A 19,661-nucleotide genomic window follows, 5' to 3' on the forward strand; every position below is an offset into this window, starting at 1 on the left:
TCACGGCAACGCGCGGGGGCGTTGCCATGGGAACGGGCGGGCGGGACCCGGGGATGCTCCGCGCCCGCCCCGGGGCCGCTCCCGGCCGGCTCGGAGGGTCGCGGCGGGGATGAGCCGCCCCCGCCGCCCGGCCCCGGTGCGGTGCGGGCGCGGCGGGAGCGGCCCGGTCCTCCACGCTCCCAGCATGCCCCGCTCTCCCGCCCGCCTCTCCGGTCGGGGCACATGCTCGGTGCGTGGGGCCGGCCCGGTTTCCTCCCGGCCTCGTCAGCAGCGCGGGGCCTCCCGGCACCCGCGGCACCCCCGACATGGCCCCGCCGACAGGTACCGGCGGGATGGGGGCGCACGGGGAGCGCGGGGACACCGGGGAGAGGGCGAGGGGCCGGCGCGGCGGGGGGAGAGCGGCTGAGCGGAGAGGGCTGGGGCGGCGGCACGGGGCCGGGGGCGGCGGCACGGGCCCGGCGGCGGCCCCCGGGCCGGCCGGGGTCTCCTCTGCCCCCGGGCCGCCGCTGTGCCCCGCGGCGCGGCGCACGGCCGCGTCCCCGAGCGGGGACAGCCTTGGCGGCGGCAGGCGGCGGCGCACGGGGTCGGGTTTCGGTGAAGCGTTTACCGGGACCGGGAGGGCGAGGAGCCGCAAATTCCCGGCGCTCGGGGCCGCGGGCCCTCCCTGGAATGCTCTCCCCGCGCTGTCCCCGCCGTGACCGCGCCGCTGGCCCGCAGGGAATGTCGTGGACAGCCAGGCCCCGCGGGCCGTGGCCAGCCGGCTGCGCTGGGACCTGACGGCCGAGCAGATCGAGGCCATGGCCGCCGAGCTCACCGAGAGCACCAAGCTCGTGTACGACCGCGTGGGAGCCCAGGAGCGCGGGGAGGTCTCCTACGAGAGCACGCTGAAGGCTCTGGCGGACGTGGAGGTGGAATACACAGGTGGGGTCGGCCGGAGCTGTTCCCCCCGGCAGAGGGTGGGATGCTGGGGAGTTCTTCCCGGGAAGGTGGGAGGCTCTGAGCTTGCCTGGCTGTGGCTGCCCCATCCCTGGAAGGGTCCAAGGCCACCTTGGCGCCACCTGGGATCGTGGGAGATGTCCCTGCCCATAGCAGGGCTGAGCTTTGAGGCAATTTCTAACCCGTTCCACCATTATTAGGATTTTTGGGTTTGTTTTTTTTAGCTCTGTGCTGTCACCTGCTTTTCTCTCCCCGTGGCTGCCAGCAGGATGTTGGTTTTATTCCCAGTTAATGTTTATACAGCGAGGAGCCAGCACAAAGGACAGATTTGGAAAAGCAAATTAACCCAAGGCCAGCCCTGTGGCAGCAGGAGCAGCCCCGCTCCCCAGGCTGTCCCAGCTTCCAGGTGTCACCAGTGGGGGCAAACAGAGAAAAGAAGACTCTCACCTCCTTCCTCAGTTTCCCCTGGGGCAGTGGACAAATGTCTCTCCATGTGCCTTGTTTCCTGCTGGGATTTTTTTGGGAGAGTCAATCCTGCTGGGATTTTTTGGAAGAATCAGTCCTGCTGGGATTTTTTGGAAGAGTCAGTCCTGCTGGGATTTTTTTGGGGGAGTAAATCCCTCTGGGATTTTTTGGGGGGAGTACCACGACGTGGTGGCACCAAAACCGTGCAGCTTTGGTGGCTTTCTGGATGATTATTTGCAGCAGGGTGGCAGTTCAGGCGGCCCCTCCTCGTGACACCTGTGCTCGAGCTGTCCCACCTGTCTGGGGCGGGGAGCAGCCTCGTCTTCCTCCTCTCCCCGTTCTTTTTTCCTAAAATAATAGGGGAAAAAAGTAATTCCTCTTGGTCAGCAGGAGGAATGTTCACCTCAGCACGGCTGTCAGCACTTCCCTGGCTGAGCTGCGGGTTCAGCTTCTGCTGGGGGGAGGATCCAGGTGCCTGGAGAGCACCTGGAGTGCTGCTCTTGGAGCTTTTGCAGGGACAGCAGCAGGGAATGTTCTCCTCGTTTTCCCATGTGGAATTGCACCAGGACAGGGCGCACCTGGGGCGTGGGGGTTTTTTTTGGGAGGTGTCTGTGGGAAGGGATTGTCCCACTTGGAGCTTTAAAGGAGCCAGGGAATGCTGCTGCCATCAGGAATCATGGAATTCCTCGAGCTGGGAGGGAGCCTCGAGTCCAACTCCCAGCCCTGCACAGGAGTCCCCAAACCTGCCGTGCTGCCACAGCTGGGGCAGAGCTGTTGGGGGCTCACAGGCACAGAATTCCCGTGGAGTTTGGGAGGATTGTGGTGGGAATCCAGCGGGTGGATGTGCTGGGCAGCAGGGAAGGGACCAAAGGGAGCGGGAGCCACATCCCACCTCTCCTCTGCCGTGTGTGGGCGGTGGGAAAGGCTCTGGGGCTGCCAGCCTGGCTCTGGGTGTGCTCTGGGACGTGGGCCCACCACCCCTGTCCCCTTTTCTCCTGCCAGTCCGTAGGAACATGCTGGACTTCCCCCAGCACGTGTCCCCCTGCAAGGCCATCCGCGCCGCCAGCACCGAGGCCGACAAGAAGCTCTCGGAGTTCGACGTGGAGATGAGCATGAGGCAGGACGTGTACCAGAGGATTGTGTGGCTCCAGGTGCGTCCCCTGCCACCCGGGCGGGGCGGTGGAACCCCCTGGGAGTCCGGCAAATCCTGTTCCCTCATCCCAGAGCTGAGAAGGGATCGATGCAGGAGTGGGGCGGGAGCGCGGTGCGGTCACGGCAGAGTGGTCCAGCTCGAGTGAGGGATGGGAAATTTGGGATTGAGGGCTCTGCCCCCGCTCAGAGCCGTGATCACCCCTTTGCTGAGGGGCTCTTGGTAAATCCAACCCACCTCAGTGGTGATGCCCCCAAAGGTGCCCCCCAGAATGCTGCCATGGCACAAAGGTGCCGTCTTTAAAGCAGTCTGGGAGGAACCCGTGCCCCGAGGTGACACAGGAACCTCTGCACCAAACCAGAGCCTTCCCTGGGGCTTTTCCATCTGCTGCCGGGTCTCTGGTGTTCCCAGAACTCCCACTGGGAAGCAGCTTCCTGCAGCACCTGATCCTGCAGCTCCCTGAGGAGGAGGAATTTGTTTTGTTTTGCAGGAGAAAGCAGAGAGTGCTTCCCTGAAGCCCGAGGCAAAGAGGTACCTGGAGAGGCTGATCAAGCTGGGAAAAAGGAACGGGCTCCACCTCCCTGAGGAGACACAGGAGGTGAGAGCACGGAGTCCCAGGATGGTTTGGGCTGAAGGGACCTTAAAGCCCATCTTCCGCTGTCCCAGGGTGCTCCAAGCTGGCCTTGGACACTTCCAGGGAAGGGGCAGCCACAGCTCCTCTGGGAAATCTGTGCCAGGGCCTCCCCACCCTCACAGGAAGGAATTTTTTCCCAATATCCCATCTAATCCTACTTCCTGTCAGTCTGAATCCATTCCCTCTCGTCCTGGCAGGGCTCAGGGCAGGGTCTGAGGCTCAGGTTTGGGTTTTGCCCCCGATTCTGGTGATTTTGGGTGATGTCTCCAGCCCTCCCTTTTTCCTTTCCATTGAAAGGATGATGTTAACATAGTGGGAGTTGAGGAATTCCTGGGAAGGTGAAATTGGGGAATTAGCACCAAATCCCCACGTACCAAGGGCCAGAGTTGGGGTGAGGGGGCTGAGCTGCTCAGGGGTCTCCCTCTCTTACCATGCACCAGCAGAGGAGCTCAAAACTGGGTTAAAACCCGTAGAAAATGGGAAATAAGGAGAGAGGAGGTTGTTAGTGCAGCACCTGCAGCTCCTGGGGCGGCAGGGAACAGGCAGGACCTTGCTGAGGTGGCTGATCCCTGCCAGGTGTGACCCCGGGGAGCCTTTCCGGGCTGCTGGCTCACCATGGTTCATTCGTTAATTGTGCACCTTTGGGCTGGGTCAGAGCCAAGGCTCAGTGCTGGGCAGCTCAGCAGGGTGGGGACAGCCTGAGTGCCCCCCCAGCTCTGACTTCTCTGCGATTTTCTGCGTTTTGAAGAAAATCAAAGCTATCAAGAAAAAGCTGAGCGTGCTGTGCATCGACTTCAACAAGAACCTCAACGAGGACACCACCTTCCTGCCCTTCTCCAGGGAGGAACTGGGTATGGAGGGCCCTGAGTGCCTGCACTGGGTGATCCCAGAGCATTCCTGCAGAATCCTGGGCTCGCCCTCAGCCCCTGCCTGCTCTTTTCGCAGGGGGGCTCCCTGAGGACTTCCTGAACTCCCTGGAGAAGACGGAGGATGGGAAGCTGAAGGTCACCCTGAAGTACCCACACTACTTCCCCCTGCTGAAGAAGTGCTACGTGCCCGAGACCAGGAGGAAGGTGGAGGAGATGTTCAACTCCAGGTGCAAAGAGGTCGGTGGGATCTGCCCCAGGGGATCTCCCCTGGCAGCTGTGTTTCTTTCCACACTGCTTCCCTTCTCCCCTGTGTGCTTCACTCTCTGCCTTGCAGGAGAACTGCCTGATCCTGAAGGAGCTGGTGGACCTGAGGGCTCAGAAGGCCAATCTGCTGGGCTTCAGCACCCACGCCGACTTTGTGCTGGAGATGAACATGGCCAAGAGCAGCCGGACGGTGGCCACGTTCCTGGGTACGTCCTGGGGCCGAGCAGGGACATCCTGGGCCTGTGTGCTGCTCTGATCCCTGATCCCAACCCTGCCTGGCTTCCCCAGATGAGCTGGCCCAGAAGCTGAAGCCCCTGGGGGAGAAGGAGCGGGCCGTGATCCTGGACCTGAAGAAGAAGGAGTGCGAGAAGCGCGGGCTGGAGTTCGACAACCGCATCAACGCCTGGGACATGCGCTACTACATGAACCAGGTGGAGGAGACCAAGTACAGCGTGGACCAGAACCTGCTCAAGGAGTATTTCCCCATGCAGGTGGTCACCACGGGCCTCCTGGCCATCTACCAGGAGCTGCTGGGCCTCACCTTCCACCTGGAGGAGAAGGCTCAGGTGTGGCACGAGGACGTGCAGCTCTACACGGTGAAGGACGCGTCCTCCGGGGAGACCATCGGGAAGTTCTACCTGGACCTGTACCCACGGTGAGCCCTGGGGCGAGCAGGGCTGGGGCAGGGGGAGCAGAGCCTGAGGAAGAGGAGATTCCTGCTCCCAGCTGTGTGGAGTGGAGCGAGCGCCGTGTGCTGGGGCAGGGATGTCACCGGGGTGTCACCGGGGGGGGGGGTCACTGGGGGCTCCTCAGAGGACCACAGTGGGGGAGGCCGTGGCTGTGTCTGGCTTCTGGAAGGATCCCTGAGCCTCCTGTCCCTCCCCAGGGAAGGGAAGTACGGACACGCCGCCTGCTTCGGCCTCCAGCCCGGCTGCCTCTTGCCGGACTCCAGCCGGCAAATCTCGGTGGCCGCCATGGTGGCCAATTTCACCAAGCCCACGCCGGACGCCCCTTCCCTGCTGCAGCACGACGAGGTGGAGACCTATTTCCATGAGTTTGGGCACGTCATGCACCAGCTGTGCTCTCAGGTGAGGCCTCCCTGCGCTGGCACAGGTTGGGGTTCTGCCCCCATCGCGTTTTCCCCTGGAATTCCGAGCCGGCCGTGTCCCCCAGGCGGAGTTTGCCATGTTCAGCGGGACACACGTGGAGCGGGACTTCGTGGAGGCCCCGTCCCAGATGCTGGAGAACTGGGTGTGGGAGAAGGAGCCGCTGCTGCGCATGTCCAGGCACTACAAGACGGGGAGCCCCATCCCGGATGAGCTGCTGGAGAAGCTGATTAAATCCCGGCAGGCAAACACAGGTGGGAGGGAATGGGTGTGCCCTGGGCGTGGGGACGGGAAGGGGACACTCAGTGACCTGCCTGGGGACGGGAAAGGCTTTTCCGTGCTCGCTGTGGTGCTGGGGGTTCTGAGGGGATGGGGGAAGGAGCCCACACGTGGGAAGAGAGGGTGACGGGGCACGTGAAAGGGACAAAGAGGTGCCACGCAGCCTGCCCTGCTGCCAGCAGCCTCGGTGACACTCCTGCAGGGCAGCATTCCAGCCTCAGTTTCCCTTCTCCTCCTCCTCTTGGAACAGGGCTCTTCAACCTGCGCCAGATCGTCCTGGCCAAGGTGGACCAGGCGCTGCACACCCAGACCAAGGCTGACCCCGTGGAGGTGTTTGCCCAGCTCTGTGAAGAGGTGCTGGGTGTCCCTGCCACCCCAGGTACGGGGTGCCACCCTCCTGCCCCTCTCGGCCTGCCCTGCACACGTGGCTCAGCAAGTTCCTCTCGGGTGGGGATGGTTTCTGCTGGCTCTGGGAAAAGCGGGGCTGGAAAAGCCTGGAAAGTTCCTCCCTTTGTCCCCTGGGCTGTGAACAGCTGAGCCAGCCTGCTGGGACAGCACTGGAGGGGGTTTTTCCATGGGGAATCCCCCTTGACCCCCTGTGTCCCCTCAGGTACAAACATGCCGGCCACCTTCGGCCACCTGGCCGGGGGCTACGACGCCCAGTACTACGGCTACCTCTGGAGCGAGGTGTACTCCATGGACATGTTCCACACCCGCTTCAAGCAGGAGGGAATCATGAGCTGCAAGGTAGGGAGAGGGTTCTGCGTGCGTGGCCAGGCTGCGGGAGCCGGGGCGGGTGTCCCAGCCCTGCCCCGTGTGTGCCCGCAGGTGGGCATGGATTACAGGAAGTGCATCCTGCATCCCGGCGGCTCCGTGGACGCGTCAGACATGCTGAGGAGGTTCCTGGGCCGGGAGCCCAAGCAGGACGCCTTCCTGGCCAGCAAGGGACTGAAGGTGGAGAGCAACTCGGTGCCTTCGGCCTGAGGTGCTGCTCGGCCCTGCCCACGCGCCTGCCCTCGCCTGGTTCCTGCCACCAAAGAGCCCCGGGCCGCCGCTGCCTGGAGCTGCCCCTCCAGGCTCCCGCTCCCAGCCCCTCCTGGGCCTTGGGAGCCGGGCCCAGCCCTGGGCCGGGGCTCTGTGGTGACACAGAGGTGACCTGCCCTCGTCACCCCGGGGCTGTGGGTCACCCACACCAATTGGCTGAACTTTGAACCTGATTTCTGCACAAGGGTGAGTTTTGGCCTCGTTTGGAGCCGGGGAGGAGGGGGAGAGGCGTTCCCAAACTTGAATCTTTGTTTTTAAATCCCTTCTCTTTTAAGAAACCTCGTTGTCCTTGTTGTTGCCACCTTGGCTTGGTTTGTGCCCCGGGACAGACACAGCTGTCACCAGGGCAGGGACAGTCCTGCTCTCCTCATCTTTGGGCAGCTCTTGGCTGTGCCATAAAGATGGGGAGATCCCAGAGCTCAAAACCCACAGGGAATTGACTGGAGCATCCTGCCCTGCGCCCCTCAGGGACCTTCCTGCCTGGCAGGGGGACAGAGGTGGCCGCTGCAGGCGTTCCAGAACAGGGAGTCTGGGGACGTGGCCTCCGTGTGCTGCCAGATGTCCCAGGGCCATCTCGGGGTCATCCTGGGGCCACCCCGGGGCAGCCAGGGGCTCAGGCTGCGGCAGCCCAGGGTGTTGCTGTTGCTGTCAGCTCCCAGGCGGGCTGGGACAGGGGAGGGTTGTGTTTATGACCGAAAACACCGAGCTGACAGCTTCAAACAACACGAGACAAAAATATCCCGTGGGCTCCGTGCCAGCCCTCGAGCTGCCGGCCGGGCTGCGGCGCCACGGGGAGGGACAGCAGCCAGCCCGGGCTGGGCCACCTGCCCCGGGCTGTCCCCAGCGTGCCCCAGGAGCCTGCGTGGCACAGGGTGCTGTGGCACAAGGCTCCTGACCCCGAGGGCAAAGGCTGCCTTTGCTGCCGGCTTGGGAGAGGTCTGGGGCGCTTCCTCGGGAGCTGAGGAGCATCGGGGGGAGCTGGGATTTGTGTCCCACCCCTTCCAGCCTCTGCGTGAGGCCATTTGAGGGCTGTGGGATCCATCCCTGCCGCTCTGCCGTGCTTTGGGGACACGAGTGACAGCCCCAGTGCCCCAGCTCACCGGCACCGTCCCAGCCACTGCAGGCTGTTCCCTGTTCCCTCTGCTTTGTCACCAAAGGAACAAGGCTCCCCCCAGTGCAGACAAAGTCGTTGCTGTCACCTCCCTCCCGCAGGCCCCGCTGGTGACACGGGAAGGCCGGTGACAACCCCCGGCCCGTCCCCTCTGGCGCTGACACGTGCACGGGTCCGGAAGCGGCTCCTTGGTGCTTGCTGGGGCCACCTCGAGCATCTTGTCCTTGTCCCTCCCTCCGTGTGTCAGGCGTGGGCGGGCGGGGCGGCCCGCGCTGCCCCGGCTGTTTTTAGTGTCCTGTTTTACTGAGCTTTCATCGTTTTCTCCGACTCTTCTCTCCAGAGAGAGAGAAGTGAAGCTGAACAGGGAAACCACGCACTTTCCTCCCTCCTTCCCAGCCCACAGCTCCCTCTGTCCCCTCTCCAGTGTCCCCACTGCCCAGCGGGGGTGACCTGGCACCTCTCCAGTCCCAGGAGCAGCACCGGGACATGGAGCTGCACCTCCCCATCCCCATCCCCATCCCAGGCTGGCAGGGAAGAGAGCTCCTTTTTATTTTGGGCTTTGGATTTCGGGGTTGTTTTTTCCCGTTAACAGTTTTAAGGGCAAACTGGTGTGTGTGTGCCGTTCGTACTGGTCACGTCCCACCCCGCTTGTTTCCACGACTGGATTTTAGACGGTTCCCAGCACTAATAAAGGTTTTCCTCCGTGGATGTTCGGGCTCAGGTGCTTTGGGGAGGGGCGGGGGTGACAGGGACACAGCCACACCCCCGCCAGCACCGCAGCCCCCGCAGGATCCGGCACAGGGGCTCCTGTCCCACGAAGATGGGCACGGAGTGGCAGGCGCGGGGTGGCAGCGTGTGGGGTGTGAAACCCTGGGGAGCGACAGGCGGTGACCCCCCCGCGTCCCTCCGTGTCCCTCAGTGTCCCTCAGTGTCCCCCGTGTCCCCCAGCCCCGCACCTGGGTGAGGAAGGGGTGGCCCAGCACCCCCGCCGGGCTGGGCCGTGCCGCGGGGTCGGGGTCCAGCATGTGGGCGATGAGGGCGCGGGCGCGGGGGGACAGCTGGGGGGGCAGCGGGTACCGAGCGCTCCGGATGCGCCGGAACAGCTCCGGCCGGTGGCGAGCCTCGAACGGGGCGTGGCCAGTCAGCGCCGTGTACCTGGGGGGACCGGCCAGGAGCGTCCCTGTCCTCCCTCCGGTGTCCCTGTCCTTCGTCTGGCCCCTCTGTCCTCCCTCCAGCCTCTCCATCCTCCTTCCAGCTCCGCTGTCCTCTCTCCATCTCCCCTCTCCCTCTCCTCTCTCCCCTCTCCATCTCCCCTCTCCCCTCATCCCACCCACCCTCCATCTCCCCTCTCCCTCTCTCCATCTCCCCTCATCCCACCCTCCCTCCATCTCCCCTCTCCCTCTCCCCTCTCCCCTCGCCCTCCCTCCCCCCTCTCCCTCCCCAGCCCCGCTCACAGGGCGCAGCCCAGGGCCCAGATGTCCGAGGGCACCGCGTGTCCCCTGCGGTCCAGCACCTCCGGGGCCAGGTAACTGGGTGTCCCACAGAGTGCCCTGAGGGGGGGACAGGAGAGGTGGCCCCCGGGGACACGGGCAGGGTGAAGCCCCCTCCGTGCAGCCCCCCCGGCCCCGCTCACCCCCAGCGCCGCCCGGGCGGTGCCGCCCGCTGCGCCAGCCCCAGGTCCCCGATCTTCACCCGCATCCGCTCCGTCACCAAGAAGTTACCTGCGGAGGGAGGGACGCGAGTGGCGTCACCCTCGGGGCACCCCCCGGTGCCCTGGGTCACCCCCGGGTCCCCCCCGGGTCCCCACGCACTCAGTTTGAGGTCCCGGTGCACGAGGCCGTGCCCGTGCAGGTAGCGCAGCCCCGAGAGCAGCTGCCGCAGGTAGTACCGCACCTCCGGCTCCGTCAGGCGGCCCCGCGCCCGCAGGATGTCGGCCAGGGACTGGGGACAGAGCGACAGCGGCTGGGACAGCCAGGAGGGACTGGGGACAATGAAGGGGGACGGGGGACAGAGGGACCGGGACGGGGGATGGGGCCAGAGCGAGGGGGGCTGGGGACAGAGCAAGGCACCAGGCTGGGCCCGGCCTGAGGATGCTCAGTTTTGGGGTTCAGGGGCTCGGTTTTGGGGTGTAGGGGCTCAGTTTCAGGGTTCGGGGGCTCGGTTTTGGGGTGTAGGGGCTCAGTTTCGGGGTTCAGGGGCTCAGTTTCGGGGTGCAGAATTTTAGGGTTCAAGGGCTCGGTTTCGGGGTGCAGGGGCTCATTTTCGGGGTGCAGGAGCTCGGTTTCGGGGTGCAGGAGCTCGGTTTCGGGGTGCAGGTCTCACCCCCCGGCTGCAGAGCTCCAGCAGCAGGCAGAGGTGGCCGCTGTCGGCGAAGTGCCCGTGCAGGCGCACGATGTGCCGGTGCCGCAGGTGACGCTGCAGCTCCCGCTCCCGCTCCACCTGCACCGACAGGAGCCCGGCAGCCCCGGGGAGACCCTCGGGGACCGGGGACCCCCGGCACGCACCCCGCGGGGACGGGAACCCACCCAGGCACAGCCGGGGAGGGGCACGGGCGGGGCTGTGCGGCTCCGCGGGGACCCCAGGGGCACTGTCCCCCCTCCCCGGGGAGTGTCCCCCCGGACTCACCCGGTCCCCGATGCCCGCAGCAGCCAGCCGGGCTCGCGGGATGACCTTCGCCGCGTAGAGCCGGCCACTGGTCACCTCTGTCACCTGGTAGCAGCGGCCGAAGGTGCCCTGCGAGCGACCCCGTGGGAACGGGCAGCCGGGGGGACGGGAGAGGGTCCCGGGGGTTGGGGTGCCCACCCAGGTGCCCCTCCCCGTGGGGCGAGGAGCCCCAGGGACCAGGGCTGCTGGGGCTCATTCCTGTGCCTCAGTTTCCCCTTCCCCGTCCTTGGATTGGGACACCTCGGGGACCCCCCGGCGGGTGCGGGCGTGTGACTCCCCCCGGGTGCCCAGCGGGGAGGGGGCGCTGGGGGGGCGAGGGGCAGTTCAGGGGGTTTACCTCTCCCAGGAGCCGTCCCCGCTTGTAGAGCGTCCCGCTGCCCTGGTCCCGGAGGTACCAGCCGGGGGGGGGCTCAGCCCCTGCGCTCCCCGGGACCATCCTGCCCGCTCTGCTCCGCACCGGGGACACCCCGAGGGACACCCGCACCCCGGCGCTGTAACCCCTTCAGCTCCGGGCTGCGGGTGCCCATGGCGCCCAGGGGTGCCCCCCCGCACTCAACACCCACCGCTCTGGCCCCCGCAGCCCGCTCAGAAGACCCCGGTCACGAAGCGGAGACCCCCGCGGGGGTCCCGGCCCTCGGGGATGCCCAGCACCGGGGGGTCCCGGATCGGGATCCGACCGCGCACGGAGGTCCTGGTGCCTTTTCCCCTCCGCCGCTGGGGCTGGGGGGGGTCCCGGGGGGCGCTGACGTCGCTTTGCAGCACCCGCGCCCCCCCCGGGACGCCACCAGCCACCCCCCCCCCCGACCGCCGGAGCTCCGGGCCCCCAAGGGTTAACGGGCGGCCGGGGAGGGCTGGGCGCACCTTTGGGGCTGGATATTAATAACGCGGCGGGGAGGGACGGGAGGCGAACGGGGAGGGTGGGGGGGGAAGCCTCGCCCGGCCCCCCCGGAGCTGCGCAGGCGATGCCCGCTCGCCCCGGGTCCCCCCCGCTCCCCGCCGCCGGGACGCCGAGCCGGGACTGAGCCGCCGGGACGCCGCGGACGAGGGGCGGCATGGTCGGGGGGGGCCGTGGGGGCGGCTCGGACCCCCGCGGGGGACCCCACGGTGCTGGGTAAGCTCCTGATTTCTGCTTTAACCCTCGCGGACCCCCCCCGCCCCGCGCCCCCGCGCTCCCCCGGAGCTCCTGCGGGGAAACTGAGGCACGCGGTGCCCCCCGCGCTGCCAGCGGGGTCTGGGCATCACCCACCCGGCATCGCCCGAGCCTCGGCGGGGTCCGGACGCTTCCAAACCCCCCCGGAGCGGCGGCAGCGCGACCCCCCCCGGCCCTTCCCGTGTCCTGCTGGGGAGATCGAGAGCCGGGGGCTGCCGGTGGCCACCCGCGACCCCCCGGTCGCCGTGGGAGCTGCGCGGCGGGACGGAACCGGCTCGGCCGGGGGATTCCCCGACACGGGGATGGGACCCCGGCACCCCCCGCGCACCCTCCCGGCACCTCCCGCACCCCCGGGCTGGGCGCTTTGGGGTGCTGCAGGATGTGGCGCCGCGGGGCGTGGGGGCCTCCCGCTGCCCCCCACCCTGCTCGCCCCACGGCGGGGCCGGATCCGGATCGGGGAGCGACGCGGAGCCCCGGCGTGCAGGTCTGGTCCTGCCCCGGCAGGCAGCGATCCCGGCCCGGCGCCCGCCGCGGGGCCCTGGGGGCGGCGGGGCCGTCGCCCGTCCCGGGGCTGCGTGGGCACGCGTGGGGGACGCGGCGTCACCCACCCTGTGTCACCCACCCTGTGTCACCCACCCTGCGTCACCACCCTGTGTCACCCACCCTGTGTCACCCACCCTGTGTCACCACCCAGCATCGCCTACTGCGTGTCCCCCGCTGGCGGCACCAGACCCCACATCCCCTCCCTGGGGACCCTCGCGCTGGCTCTGGGCTTGCCCCCCCTCGGCCCCGTCCCCCTCCCTGGGCTCCCCGGAGGGGCTCGGCGGTGGCCACACCTCGGCGGCGGTGCTGGGCTGGGGGACGCCCCGGTGCCACCCCCCTGTCCCCGGGGGCGGCGGGCTCAGGGCTCTCTGCTCCGCAGGTCCTGGCGGCCGTGGCGGCTGCTGCTGCTGGCCTGGCTCAGCCTGGTGGGCACGGCACAGGTGAGGGGCCTGGGGGGCAGCTGGGGGGGGGGCTGGGGCCCACGGTGGCACCCCCGGGCTCCTTCACCCCGCCCCCAGCGCTGACCATCACCTTCCTCACGCAGGACCCAGCCCTGGGGACAGCAGCGAGGGTCCCCGAGCCCCCAGCCCCTGCTCGGCCCCAGGGGACCTGGGGGTCCTGGGGACCCTGGAGCTCCTGCTCCAGCTCGTGTGGGGACGGCGTCGCCCTGCGCAGCCGGAGGTGCCTGCGGTGAGTGGGGGACGGGCCAGCACAGACCCCCCCCGGGGTGTCCCCAGCTCCCAAACCCCGCGTGGCACCCAAATCCCACGGCACGGCCTTGCCACCACCTCGTGTGGCCCTGGGCCCGCAGCAGCACCCAGGGCCTGGTGCCTCCACCCTGGGGTGCAGCTCCAGAGGGATGAGGGACCCTGTGGGACATCGGGGTCCCCACGCCTCTTCTGCTGCCCTGTGGGGACGTGTCACTCTCAGTCCCATGGTGGCTCGGTGGCATCGTGGTCCTGGAGCTGGGGGGGTCCCTGTGGGGGACACGGGGGGACACGAGCTGTCACTGTGACCGCAGGACCAGCGAGGAGCAGCCGTGCACGGGGGACCCGCGGCAGTACCGGCTCTGCCAGCTCCAGGTGAGCGCCGGGAGCGCCGTGGCACCGACGTGGCTGTCCCGGGTCCCCATCGCGGCCCTCCGGCTCCATCCCGGTGCTCCCACAGGGCTGCCCCAGCGGCTCCGTGCCCTTCCGGGCCATGCAGTGCTCCCTCTACGACAACCGGCCCGTCCTGGGCACCTCCGCCCGCTACCGCTGGGTGCCCTTCCACGGAGGTGAGTCCCGGGCCGGTGACGGCATCACCGGGGGCTCACGGCTGTCCCCGGCATCACCCCAACCCCTTCCCCCCCTGCTCTGGCAGCCCCCAACCTGTGCGACCTCAACTGCCTGGCCGAGGGGCACAACTTCTACTACAGCTTCGGCCGGGTGCTGGACGGCACCCGCTGCGGCCCCGGCTCCCCGGACCTGTGCGTCGGCGGGCGCTGCCTGGTGGGTGCGCGCGGGGCCGGGACCCCCGGGACCCCCCACACCCCCCGGGACCCCCAGCCCCGCGCTGAGGGGGTGTCTGGGCTCCCCACAGAGCGTGGGCTGTGACGGGATCCTGGGCTCGGGCTCGCGCCCCGACGCCTGCGGCCACTGCGGCAGCGGCCACGGCTCGTGCGTCCTCGTGCACCGGCTGTTCCAGGGCTCGGACCCCTCCTCCGGTGAATGAACCATTGCCCCGGCCCCCTCCATGGGTGAATGCTTTGGCTCTTGGCTCCCCTGTCCTCCTGTCCCCATCCGTGTCCCCAAGGCATCGCCTGGCTGCCCCGTTGTCCCATCTCCTCTGCGCTTCCCCCATCCAGAGGGTCCTTGTCTCTGGCCCCTCCCTGTCCCCAGCACGCCGGGACAGGGACTCGGAGCAGCCCCTTCACTTGGGGGGATTAACTCGTTGCAGAGGGGTCACTCCTGGGGTGTGTGGGGGGGTCTGTTATGTCCCCAGGGGTGTCCAGGGTACTGGGGGCACCCCGAGTCCCTGTGCCCACATGTCCCTGCTGTCCCAGCACGTGGGGCCCAGCTGGGTCAATGCCTCAGACCCGGGTCCCCTCTGTGCCCCGTCCCCTCCCTCTCTGTCCCCCCGTGGTGCCCCCGGGCCCTGCCCAGGCTCTGCTCTGACCCTTCCCCCCCACAGGATATTTGGGATATGTGAATGTGACCAAGATCCCGGCCGGGGCCACCCACATCAAGGTGACGGACAAGAGCCGCAACTACCTGGGTAGGACGTGAACTGCCTCCGTCCCAGTCAGTCCCAGTCAGCCCCAGTCAGTCCCAGTCAGTCCCAGTCAGTCCCAGTCCCTCGCAGTTGGCCCAGGCTGGTGCCAGCTGTGTGTGCGGGCAGGGCAGGGCAGGCAGGGCAGGGCAGGCAGGGCAGGGCAGGGCAGGGCAGGGCAGGGGTGGCCGTGTCACGCCGTGCTCTCCCATGTTTGTCCCATGTTTGTCCCATGCCGTGCCGTGCCGCTCCCTCCCTCGGATGCTGTTTTGAGCATCGCGGGGTCAGTGAACTCGCAAGCGCTCGGGGCAATTTTCCAGAGGCCGCGGCCGCGTTTTGGGAAGGGCTGAGCTGGACCGGGGCCAGACCGGCCACTGCAGCACCAGGACAGGGACCTCCATCCCCACCCCCCGTCCCCTTTCCCATGCAGCTGGAGCCCCTTCCCCCGTCCCAGCCGGGATCTGGGGGCTCGGGGCTGGCTTTGCACACCAGGCTTTGGCTGCGGCTCGGGCTCGCAGCCAAGATCCTACAGGAACGCGGATTCCCGGAGCCCCGAGCGCGGCTCCCCGGCCCACGCTGCCCTCCCGCGCCGGGAGAGGCCTCCGGTGGGGACCCGGGCGGGGGTCCCGGGGGCCGTGCGGGGCTCGGTTTGCTGGAGCCGCTCCCTCCCGCAGCGCTGATGGCGAGTGACGGGCGCTACGTCCTCAACGGCGACTGGGCCATCGCCTGGCCGGGGCCCTACGAGGCCGCCGGCACCCTCCTGACCTACAGCCGGGCCCCCGACGGCACCGAGAGCCTGGAGGCGCCCGGACCCACCCACGAGGACCTGCACGTGATGGTGAGGGCAGGGGGACACGGCGCTGGGGACAGCCACCCCCGCTCCCATCGCCCCTCCCAGCCCGGCTCGTGTCCCCCCAGGTGCTGCTGCAGGAGCCCAACCCCGGCATCGAGTACCAGTTCTGGCTGCCCCGCGGGCACCCCCAGCTCGGCCGCGGTGACACGAGCCCCCTGCGGCAGCCCCAGCCCCGGGGGGCCGGCAGCCCCCCGCCCCCGGAGCCCCCGCGCACCCCGGCCCCCGCGCCGCCCCCGCAGCCCGGGGGCTTTGCCACGGAGCCGCCGCCGAGGAGCCCCCCTGGCCGGAGCCAGGACGGGGCTGCCGCAGGTACATCCTCGGGGGTCCCCACAGCCCCCCGCGCCCCTGCTGGGAGCATCCTGGGCTGCCCAGGCGGGGGAATAAGATGGGGACCCTAAAAAGGACCCTAAAAGCCCTCGCCAGGGCTCTCAGGAGCCCCCTGTGACCCTCTCTGGGGTCTGGACCCTCAGCCTCCCCTCTCAAGGTTGCATGACGGGGGTTTGGGGGGGTCAGGAGTCCCCTCTGCCCCCTAAATTGCTGCAGCTTTATCCCCGCAGGGCGCTGCGGGAGGTGCCGCCCGCCCAAGGGGCGCTCCCAGCGCATCCTGCACTTCTGCCAGAGCGACTTCGGTGAGCGCCGGGGCGGGAGGGGCTCGGGAGGGTGTCGGGGGCGGGACAGGGCTGGGGACAGTGCCAGGGACAGTGCCAGGGACAGTGCCAGGGACAGTGCCAGGAGCGGGAAGGAGCTCAGGGTGACACTGGGGGCGGTGCTGGGGACGGGAATGTGCTCAGGGCGATGCCAGAGGCAATGCCGGGGATGGAAGGGGGCTCAGAATGATGCCAGGGATGATGAGAGGAATGGGAAGAGGCTTACGGTGATGCCAGGGACGATGCCAGGGATGGGAGGGGGCTCAGCGCGATGCTGGGGATGGGGACAGACGCGGGGTGATGCCAGAGGCGATGCCACGGGTGGGAAGGGGCTCAGGGTGCCCCATCCTCACCCCCGCAGTGTTCCACGGGCGGATCCTGGCGCGGCGCGTGGTGGGGCGGGAGACGCGCTACGAGGTGGAGGTGAAGGCGCGGTACCGGCAGCGCTTCCCGCTGGTGGCCCGGGAGTACCTGTGGGTGCCCAACACCTGCGGGTGCCCCCCGCTGCGCGAGGGCGGCGAGTACCTGCTGATGGCGCGGCGCCACGTGAACCACGAGCACACCCTGAACCGCATCCTGCTGCAGGACGACGGCTACGCCCGGCCCTGGACGCCCCGCGAGGCCCGGCTGGTGCGGGAGGCGGCGCGGCGCTGCCCCCAGCCCCGGCCGCCCTGAGCCCCGTCCCGCTGCCACCGCCCCGGCACCGACCCCTTCCCATGCCCCCTCCCCGCAATGGACCCCCACCCATCTCGCCGTCCTCGGGGTCCGCGTGGCAGCGGGGGGTGGAGGGGGGGGGGTGGTAATTTATTATTTTTGCAGAAAATAAATTGTTTATCCCCTCACTCGCCGCGTGTCCCTTCCTGGCTGGCGACGGCCCGGGGGGGGGGTCCTCCCATTTCAGGGGGTTCCCTCTGTGTCCCCGTGGGCAGGGGGGGAGTTCCTCCGTGTCCCTCCGCTTCAGGGGGTCCCCTCTGTGTCCCCATGAGCGGGGGGTCGCCTCCGTGTCCCCGCGCTGAGCCCCAGGAGCAGCTCCCAGCGGCAGCGTGTCCCTGTCCCCGTGGCCGCGTGCCAGGCTCTGCCTGCCGGGGTCGGGGACCTCCCGCTTATCTCCCTTCCGGCGGAGCCGAGCGTGTCCCCCCCCGTAACCCAACCCTCGGGCTGGTGGCGGCCACCGCGGGGCCCCTGCGGGGACAGGATGTGACCGGGGCCACTGGGGCACCCCGGGGGCTTCGCCCGCTCGGGGCTCCCTCGGGGTGGGCTCGGAGCTGGTGCCAGGGGAAGCTGAGACCTCCCAGCTCGTGTGGCTGGGGACTGTCCCCAGACCGGGGTCCTGGGGTGCCCCGAGTGGCAGCTGCCAGCCCAGGAGGGTCCTTGTCACATCGGGTGACATCACCACGAGCCAGAAATGAGCCCCGGGACCAGCTGGGGAGCGCAGGTCTGAGCCGCAGCTGGTCCCAGTAAAGTCTGAGCGATTCCAGGTGCTCCGGGGTGATTCGGGCTGCAAAGGTGCCTCCACCCTATAAAAATGCTCCCTCCCACCCCCACCCCACGGTTAATTCGGGGCTGCTGGGTGGGGAGGATTTTGTCCTTGGCAGGGTCCCAGCCATGGCGGGTTTGGGGGCCACCCCTCGCACGAAGAAACCCTCCAGGGAGGACCAGGGGCTCTCGACCCCGAGGGCTGCGGCTCGCGGTCGGGCCAAGAGCCGGCAGAGAGAGGGGGAGCAGGGGGAGCAGGGGGAGCGCGTCCCGCGGGGGTGGGCGCGTGTGCCCACCTCCCCCACCACGCCCGGGAAGGGACGGCTGGTCCGGCGGGGCCCCGAGGAGAGTCCCAGCCCCGGGGAAATCCCTGCGCGGGGCGGGGGCGCTGCCCTGGCTGTGCTGACAGGCCCCCTCTGCCCCACAGACCCCGCGAGACCCCCACCACCGCCCTGCCCCGGGGGCTCCTATTTCTCGGGGCTCCCCGAGGCTGCGCATCAGGACCCCGCTGTCCCTAAGGCCCCCAGCCTGTGAGTGTGAGGGGGGTCCCCTAGCCCCCCAATATGTGAGGGGGGAGTCCAACAGCCCCCCCAGCACCTCTGACCCTCTGCCTTCCCCCTCCAGGCCGAGCCCCGGGGCCCTGACCCCAGCGAGGGACGGGCCCCCGAAGGTGCGGAGGAAGCTGCAGCACACCCTGGTCCTGGAGCTGGTGAGCTGGGGGGGTCAGGGGGGCTCTGCAGCACCAGGGGCTGGGGGCTGACCCTGTTCCCTGTCCCCAGGACGGGACCCTGCTCTACTCCTCCCTCCTCGCCCACGGGCAGAAGGATGCCACGGCCACCTTCACCACGGACTTCCAGGCGAGTTCCTACAAGGTGGGTGCCCCGGGGTTGGGACAGAGCTGTTGAGTCTGGGGGCCCGGGGAGCTGTGATTTGGGGCCGTGGATGATGTGGCTCTTCACGGCCACCCCATCTGGCCTCTGTGCCAATGTCCCTTGTAGCTGAAGGGGAAGGGGCTCTGAAATCCCATTGTTGAGGGGGTGAGGGATCCTGCTGAGGGCACTGAACCCCCCTTGGGGCTCCCCTTGCTGTCACGATGGGGGTGCTGGAGGTTTTCCAAGATGCTGTTCCCTCCCAGGTCCACGTGAAGCTGCGTCCACACGTGCAGGAGTTCTTGGAGAGCCTTTCCAAGACCTACGAGGTACCCAGAGCCCCCGGGGTCTGTGGGCTGACCCCTGGGGGGCTGGGGGGACTTGAGCAGCCCATGCAGGGACCTTCACCCTCTCTCTGCCAGATCTTCATCTTCACCACTGCGAAGAAGGACTATGCCAAGAAGCTCCTGGAGGTGCTGGACCCCAAGAAGAAGCTGATCAGGTGAAGGTGCTGGCGGTGCCCTGCTGGGGACCCCCTGTGTGGCAGGGCGGGGTCCCCACAGCTCTGTCTCCCCCCAGGCACTGCCTCTCCCAGTCGGATTGTGTCTGCTCCCAGGGCTGCTACTGGAAGGACCTGACCTGCCTGGGCAGGGACCTGGCCAAGGTGGTGGCCCTGGACCACACCATGCAGGGCTTCCCTGCCCAGGTAGGGCAGCGCTGCTCCAGGGGGATTTGCGTGTCCCAGTCCCCGTGTGGGATCCCTGTGCAGGATCCAACCTTCTCCCTGTCCCCCCCAGGCTGCCAACTGGATCCTGGTGCCACCGTGGTCAGGGGACACTCAGGATGAGGAGCTGCTGCGCCTCATCCCAGTGCTGGGCCAGCTGGGCCAGGCGGTAGGACGTGGGGATGGGGATATGGGGAAAGGGACGTGGGGATGGGGACAGGAAGGGGATGTGGGGAAGGGAACGGGTGCTCTGCACAGCCCGCCCCTACCCCATCTCTCCCTGTGCAGGAGGACGTGCGCCCCGAGATCCAGCGGCAATTCCAGCCCCGCCAGCTGCCCACTGAGGATTAGGCCAGCCTGGAGGAGCGGGATGGGGAACACCTCCGGGAGAGGCCTGGAGAAGCTGTGCTCGGGGGCATCCAGCACCTCACCCTACAGACCGGGGCCGGACGGTTGTGCCAGGACTCTCCCCTGGTGTTTGCAGGGATCCCAGCTCATCCCTGGGGCTGAGCTTGGGGTGCCCCCAAGGAGAGCCGGGGCCTTTGGAGACAAAGCTCCATCCTGGCTCCCTCCTCCCGCTGCTCTGTAAGGTCCAGCCAAGGTTCTCACGGGTCATTATAAGCTTGG

At 68.2% G+C, this 19,661-nt stretch overlaps 2 protein-coding genes across 3 annotated transcripts; both read left to right on the forward strand.

Annotated features, from left to right (window-relative positions):
- Positions 1-101: 101 nt before the first annotated feature.
- Positions 102-8,566, forward strand: THOP1 (thimet oligopeptidase 1). The gene is made up of 13 exons (XM_053999404.1): positions 102-321; positions 718-921; positions 2,404-2,552; positions 3,042-3,149; positions 3,934-4,036; positions 4,131-4,291; positions 4,389-4,524; positions 4,607-4,973; positions 5,205-5,406; positions 5,492-5,678; positions 5,954-6,082; positions 6,314-6,450; positions 6,532-8,566. The coding sequence occupies exons 1-13, from the start codon at positions 306-308 to the stop codon at positions 6,685-6,687; spliced, it is 2,055 nt and encodes a 684-aa protein (XP_053855379.1). The 5' UTR covers positions 102-305; the 3' UTR covers positions 6,688-8,566.
- Positions 8,567-11,497: 2,931 nt separating this feature from the next.
- ADAMTSL5 (ADAMTS like 5) lies at positions 11,498-16,807 on the forward strand. 2 transcript variants are annotated; one of them, XM_053999419.1, is made up of 12 exons: positions 11,498-11,633; positions 12,595-12,655; positions 12,760-12,905; positions 13,237-13,297; positions 13,383-13,491; positions 13,578-13,705; positions 13,797-13,920; positions 14,388-14,471; positions 15,140-15,303; positions 15,384-15,627; positions 15,876-15,947; positions 16,327-16,807. In XM_053999419.1, the coding sequence occupies exons 1-12, from the start codon at positions 11,575-11,577 to the stop codon at positions 16,638-16,640; spliced, it is 1,566 nt and encodes a 521-aa protein (XP_053855394.1). In that variant the 5' UTR covers positions 11,498-11,574; the 3' UTR covers positions 16,641-16,807. The 2 variants fall into 2 exon arrangements, with proteins under 2 accessions (XP_053855394.1, XP_053855395.1); XM_053999420.1 differs by having other exon boundaries at positions 15,862-15,947; positions 16,327-16,472.
- Positions 16,808-19,661: the final 2,854 nt, after the last annotated feature.

Source organism: Vidua macroura, chromosome 26 (genome assembly GCF_024509145.1).
Source record: "Vidua macroura isolate BioBank_ID:100142 chromosome 26, ASM2450914v1, whole genome shotgun sequence".
Lineage (NCBI taxonomy): Eukaryota > Metazoa > Chordata > Aves > Passeriformes > Viduidae > Vidua > Vidua macroura.

What these genes read in the sequence shown, in the direction of transcription:
- THOP1 (XM_053999404.1), top strand. An exon ending in CGTGGAGGTGGAATACACAG is followed by an intron (nt 922 to 2,403) that starts GTGGGGTCGGCC and finishes TTCTCCTGCCAG; the next exon opens with TCCGTAGGAACATGCTGGAC. An exon ending in ATCCCGGCAGGCAAACACAG is followed by an intron (nt 5,679 to 5,953) that starts GTGGGAGGGAAT and finishes CTCTTGGAACAG; the next exon opens with GGCTCTTCAACCTGCGCCAG.
- ADAMTSL5 (XM_053999419.1), top strand. Translation starts at nt 11,575, where the DNA reads ATGGTCGGGGGGGGCCGTGGGGGCGGCTCGGACCCCCGCGGGGGACCC. An exon ending in GGGGGACCCCACGGTGCTGG is followed by an intron (nt 11,634 to 12,594) that starts GTAAGCTCCTGA and finishes TCTGCTCCGCAG; the next exon opens with GTCCTGGCGGCCGTGGCGGC. An exon ending in CGCAGCCGGAGGTGCCTGCG is followed by an intron (nt 12,906 to 13,236) that starts GTGAGTGGGGGA and finishes CTGTGACCGCAG; the next exon opens with GACCAGCGAGGAGCAGCCGT.